Genomic DNA, 6,107 nt, shown 5'->3' with positions numbered 1-6,107 from the left:
ATGTTACTAATTTCGCTAATGCTTTATACAATCCTCAACCGAATGAAGCCAAAGCTATCATTGTCATTGATGGAGCTTCTACAATACCTCCAAAAGCAAGTCCAAGTCCAAGTCCAAGTCCCTTGGAGATAGATGCGCGCGCATGTTGTTGCCAACTGTCGCTGATTGAGAAATGAAAAAGAAATTTCTTCTGATCTCGTTCTCGTGATTGTGGTTATGTGCTCATGTGCTCATGCGGTAAATACACGATAAATAATTAGTCGCGTTATTGTTGTTGTTGCTGCTGCCGCCTCATCGTTTTTTAAGGTAAGCAAGCTATAAATATTTTAATGTTAAACTTGTTCTTCTTGAGTACTTATTTATTTTTATAAATGTAAACCTTTTTTCTCCGTAATAATCCACATGCTTGTAATTTTTGTAAAAAAAATAGACACAATAAATAAGATTAACTGTCAATACAAACCACTTTTTATGTTTCGTACTGATAGTTGATTGGGGTGCACTTCCGAAAACCCCCCCCTTCCGATTTTAATGAAACTTGGTATACTCACGTAATTTCATGCGCTGATCACGAAAATGATAGTGAAAATTACCGCAAATTTCATTTTTATGGTAAAAACCATAAAAAACACCATAAAATTATGGTTTTTTGCGTTTAACTCGTAAAAAACGCAAAATTAAAAAAAATCGTTCTTACAAAAGTTGTAGAGCTTCTAAAAATGAACATTTTATGTCCTATACATTTTTTACCAAAAGTCATTAGTTTTCGAGAAAAATGCAGAAACATGAAAAGCACACTACAAAAATTACTAATACCACGAAACTGGAATTCCTATAAAGATAGTTTTGAGAGATCGCACATTAAATTTGATTCGTTTGAATATTATATTATTATGATATTATATTATATTATACATATATTATGTATATATAATATATAAGATGTCTTCCCCCCTCCCCCCCTGGAAGTAGCTCTGCACAGCAAAGAATGCAGAGGCGGGCGAAGCGCGCCATCCTTAGTATCGTTGCTCTCTATCAAAACAGACAGTCAAATTCACATTCTTAATGGTACTGAAAGGTACGGAACCCACCCCGACCCCCCTCCTCCAAGATGTCTTCCCCCCCTCCCCCCCTGGAAGTAGCCCTGCACAGCAAAGAATGCAGAGGCGGGCGAAGCCCGCCTTCCCTAGTATCGTTGCTCTCTTTCAAAACAGACAGTCAAATTCACATTCTTAATGGTACTGAAAGGTACGGAACCCACCCCGACCCCCCTCCTCCAAGATGTCTTCCCCCCCTCCCCCTGGAAGTAGCCCTGCACAGCAAAGAATGCAGAGGCGGGCGAAGCCCGCCTTCCCTAGTATCGTTGCTCTCTTTCAAAACAGACAGTCAAATTCACATTCTTAATGATACTGGAAGGTACGGAACCCACCCCGACCCCCCTCCTCCAAGATGTCTTCCCCTAAAAGTTCTTTTGGAAATAGCCCTGCACAGCAAAGAGTAGAAGGTTTTTTATTAAAAGATATTGTCCGTCACATAAGACATCTGCCTCTTGTGGATAATAGCTAGAAGTTGGTGATTTTCACCGTTTTTAAATATTTTGCATTTTTCTCGAAAACTAATGACTTTTGGTAAAAAATGTATAGGACATAAAATGTTCATTTTTAGAAGCTCTACAACTTTTGTAAGAACGATTTTTTTTAATTTTGCGTTTTCTACGAGTTAAACGCAAAAAACCATAATTTTATGGTGTTTTTTATGGTTTTCACCATAAAAATGAAATTTGCGGAAATTTTCACTATCATTTTCGTGATCAGCGCATGAAATTACGTAAGTATACCAAGTTTCATTAAAATCGGAAGGGGGGGGTTTTCGGAAGTTTATCCCAAACTAAAAAATATATTCCCAGAACATGACACAAAACCTTTGAAATTTGAAAAAAACACTTAAAAAGAATTCATACTTTCTATTTGTTGGTTTTTTTATTTCATTTTCTTTTACGATTAAATAAAAAACTTTGGTCATTTTTTGAAAATTTGACAAAAAAGATTGGTATCTGAAAAATTTCCGCGAAAACCGCGAAATTCGATTGAAAAACATATTGAGATAAAAACATGTATTATGGCAATTTTTCCGATGCAATTCGATGCAATCTATGAAAATTTTAAAATCATTTGATTTTTATAAACTGATTTTTTTCTTTCCCTTTTTGTCAGATATGGAAGATCTCAATGTCCTCCTCATACGATTGGTACATATGTACCCTTGTATATACGACAAGACAATAAAGGAATACAGAGACAACGTATTAAATCAAAAAGCATGGGAAGACATCGTCAATATTTTTAATGAGAGAACTAGATGTAAACTCAAAGGTAAGTGACATATTCCATTTTTATATATTTCTTTACGATTGGAATTCTTCGTAAAATTTACATTCAAAATTTTTTCTTTCGATTGAAAATTTGGGCATGATTCGCGCAGGATTTCAAGTAACCCTCAGAATTTTTTGACAAAAATGAAATATACGAATCGTCGTTTAATGGTATTTTAATTTCTGCAGAATGTTGATTTCGTTGAATTTTAATGTTACAGAAAACAGATTGGTTAATTTCTGACCGAAATATTTTGGTCAAAATGTTTTTCGATCATTTAAGTTATATGTAGCATTAAACTTCGAGCAGAGCAACTTTCTGAAAAATTAATATTCTATCAAACGGTGTTGGGTACAATTTGAGATTCGATCAAAATGACTTTTAGGAAAATTACAGGGTTGCCACAGACCTGAAAAACCTGAGAATTGTCCCAATTTCTTCAGGATTTTCTTCGTTTCCCGGTTATGTCCCAGTTTTTCCGGTTTGTAGATACCCTGGCATTTTTTGTCTTAAATACCTAAAAACTCATTAAAAAAATTTTACACATGTGTCTGGAATTTAAAAAAAAATGGTCTGGAAAACCTCGAAAAATCATGGAATTTCAAAATCAGTGTTTCGTGGCATATTACATATACATATATACATTTTTTCATCTAGTGTCGCAAGCATTTAATCGGTGGAAGACGCTGATGACCGATTACGGAAAAGAAAGATGTAGACTGAAGGCCTACATTCGTTCTGGATCCGCAGCATCAAAAAGTCCCACAGTTGAATGGCCCTATTACAACGATATGAGTTTTCTAAAAGAAATTGTATATCACATGGGGTAATAATATAATTAACTAATTTAATTTACTTAAATATAATGTAATTTAAAAAATATTTCTAATTTTTAAGGTATCATTAATTTTTGCTTCCTCATAGGAAGCTTTATAGTGATGACAATTTTCGAACTTCCTAAAATCAATTCTTTCAACAAATTTTTAACTAATATAGTTATATTTCGACATGAGGAAGAAATGTCCGGATGTATGTGTGTGTGGATGTGTGTATGGCACCGTTCCTTGTGTACAAGTTATCTTAAACAAATTTTTATGGATCGCCCTGAAATTTTTCATGCTTACTCTACTCACTAATAACGAAAATCGGACACAAGGATTTCCGAAAATATCTACACAATTTTTTTAGGTCATTTTTTCAAAAATTCAAAAATACATTTTTTGACAAAAAAATTCTTTTTGCCATAAATTTCACTTTATGTATTAAAAAAACGAATACCTTTCATAAAGACGATTTTTTAACCTATAATAAGTTAATATTTTATTCAAATTAAAAGATGAAATCACTGTTATTAGTTTTTGAAAAAAATCAAATTTTTGTTTTTTTAATAGTTTTCTTTTCCTAATAAACATTTTAAAAAATTTCTTTGAAATTTACATTCCTTGGATGAAAACAAATTGATTGATTTATTTAAAGTATACTTTTTATTTAAAATTATAAAACTTATCGTTATTTTCAAATTTAACAAAATTTAAATTTTTCAAAACTCTTTTTTAAAGTAAAATTGTTCTTAATACTTAGTTTCTAATACTTTTTTTATCAGAAAAAGGATCATAATCTATGAGGAAGCATATAATGTTCGTGAAATGAACATGAAATTGTTTTATAAAAAGAACCCCCTTCTTGTTAACTTACGCATATAAGTGAAAAAGTTAATTTTTTGGTGCTCGAATACAAGTATTTCAAGTTAAAATTGTTAATAACTGGATTAAATACATGTAAAAAGTTCTTCAATAGCTCGTAATATACGTCTTAAAAGTAAAATAATATTTAAATAATTTTGTTTTAGTTACGTCGAAACTTTCAAAAGGCCACGTCCTCACCCTCAACAAGAAGAAATAGAAAAAGTTGTGGAAGAAGAAGGTGAAGAATTTGAAGAAGGTAATGATATTTCGCATACATATTATATTTGTTAAATTATTTTATATATATATATATATATATATATATGTCTAATGGCAGGTTCCACGACCAAATTTTTTTTTTCTTTTAAACGATGCTAATAGTGCCACATTAATAATCTATGCAACGATTATTGCAATAAAAATGTTTTTTAATATTAAAAAATTGATTCTTCTATATAAAGGTTCATTCCACGACCGAGAATCTACAATGATTTCCCCTCAAGCGCTTCCCCACCCTATAGCACTTGATACGCCCACCAGAAGTAACGACCAATAGTTAAAACAACCTTTTTATATAAAAACGGTCGTGGAACCTGGGAAGCGTAGAATTTCAGAAAAACTAGTTATATATTAAAATTTAACGTTTAAAGAATGTAAAATCAGTAAAGACAATTGTTAATTTCTTTTGTTTAAAACATTTATATATTCAAAATAAATTCCAGAAAATACGAAAACTAATCGTAGAGGAATTAATTGGTAGTGGAAAATACCACAATATATATCATCATTGAATACATTCTAAAAAGTATTAAATTATTTACGTATTTTATAAAAATAACTTTCCGACAATACAGAAAGTTAAAATATTTATAAAAAGCTCTTTAGTAGCTATTAAATTTCGTAATAACATGGAAGAAAAAATTGGTCGTGGAAAAACACTCGGTCGTGGAATCTGCCCCTATCGATATTTCATGATTAAAACATTTCAATAGGTGAAAAATAGTTTATGTATGTTTCAAACATTAATTTTAGACACACTGAAAGTTGCAATAGTTAAGAAAAACACTTCAGTAACTCTAAAGTAATGTTATATCATGCCAAAAAAAAAGGTCGTGGAAAAACAATCAGTCGTGGAATCTGCCACTATCGATATTTCATGATTAAAACATTTCAATAGGTGAAACATAGTTTTTGTATGTTTTAAAAAAATTATTTCAGACACACTGAAAGATGCAATAGTTAATAAAAACACTTCAGTAGCTCTAAAGTAATGTTTATTAATGCAAAAAAATTTGGTCGTGGAAAAACAGTTTGTCGTGGAATCAGCCACTATCGATATTTCATGATTAAAACATTTCAATAGGTGAAAAAAAGTTTATGTATGTTTTAAACATTAATTTAAAAAACACTGAAACTTTGAGTAGTTTAGAATAACACTTCAGTAGCACTAAAGTAATATTTATAATGCCAAAAAAATTGGTCGTGGAAAAACAATCGGTCGCGGAATCTGCCACTATCGATATTTCATGATTAAAAGTTTTGAATAGGTGAAAAATAGTTTATGTATGTTTTAAACATTAATTTCAAAAACACTGAAAGTTTGAGTAGTTTAGAATAACACTTCAGTAGCTCTAATGTAATATTTATAATGCCAAAAAAATTGGTCGTGGAAAAACAAGCGGTCGCGGAATCTGCCACTATCGATATTTAATGATTAAAACATTTCAATAGGTGAAAAATAGTTTATGTATGTTTTAAACATTAATTTCAGACACAGTGAAAGTTTAAATAGTTCAGAATACCACTTCAGTAGCTCTAAAGTAATGTTTATTAATGCAAAAAAAATTGGTCGTGGAAAAACAGTCTGTCGTGGAATCAGCCACTATCTATATTTCATAATTAAAACTTTTTAATAGGTGAAAAATAGTTTATGTATGTTTCAAACTTTAATTTTAGACACACTGAAAGTTAAAATAGTTCAGAATTACACTTCAGTAGCTCTAAAGTAATGTTATATCATGCCAAAAAAATAGGTCGTGGAAAAACAATC

General features: G+C 30.9%; 1 protein-coding gene across 1 annotated transcript; it reads left to right on the top strand.

Moving 5' to 3' along the window:
• Positions 1-2,987: 2,987 nt before the first annotated feature.
• On the top strand, positions 2,988-4,313 carry LOC127283113 (uncharacterized; the record flags this gene model as incomplete). Its single annotated transcript, XM_051307796.1, is given in 2 exon segments — positions 2,988-3,198; positions 4,222-4,313. Coding segments are annotated over 2 exon segments (229 nt in total), but the record flags the coding sequence as incomplete, so codon positions are not given.
• Between the last annotated feature and the right edge of the window lie 1,794 nt (positions 4,314-6,107).

The sequence above is a fragment of the Leptopilina boulardi genome, unplaced genomic scaffold, assembly GCF_019393585.1.
Source record: "Leptopilina boulardi isolate dan_hultmark-lab unplaced genomic scaffold, ZJU_Lbou_2.1 LbouV2_308, whole genome shotgun sequence".
Lineage (NCBI taxonomy): Eukaryota > Metazoa > Arthropoda > Insecta > Hymenoptera > Figitidae > Leptopilina > Leptopilina boulardi.
Note: the sequence above shows the minus strand (reverse complement) of the source record. Positions and strands in the feature narration are given on the sequence as shown.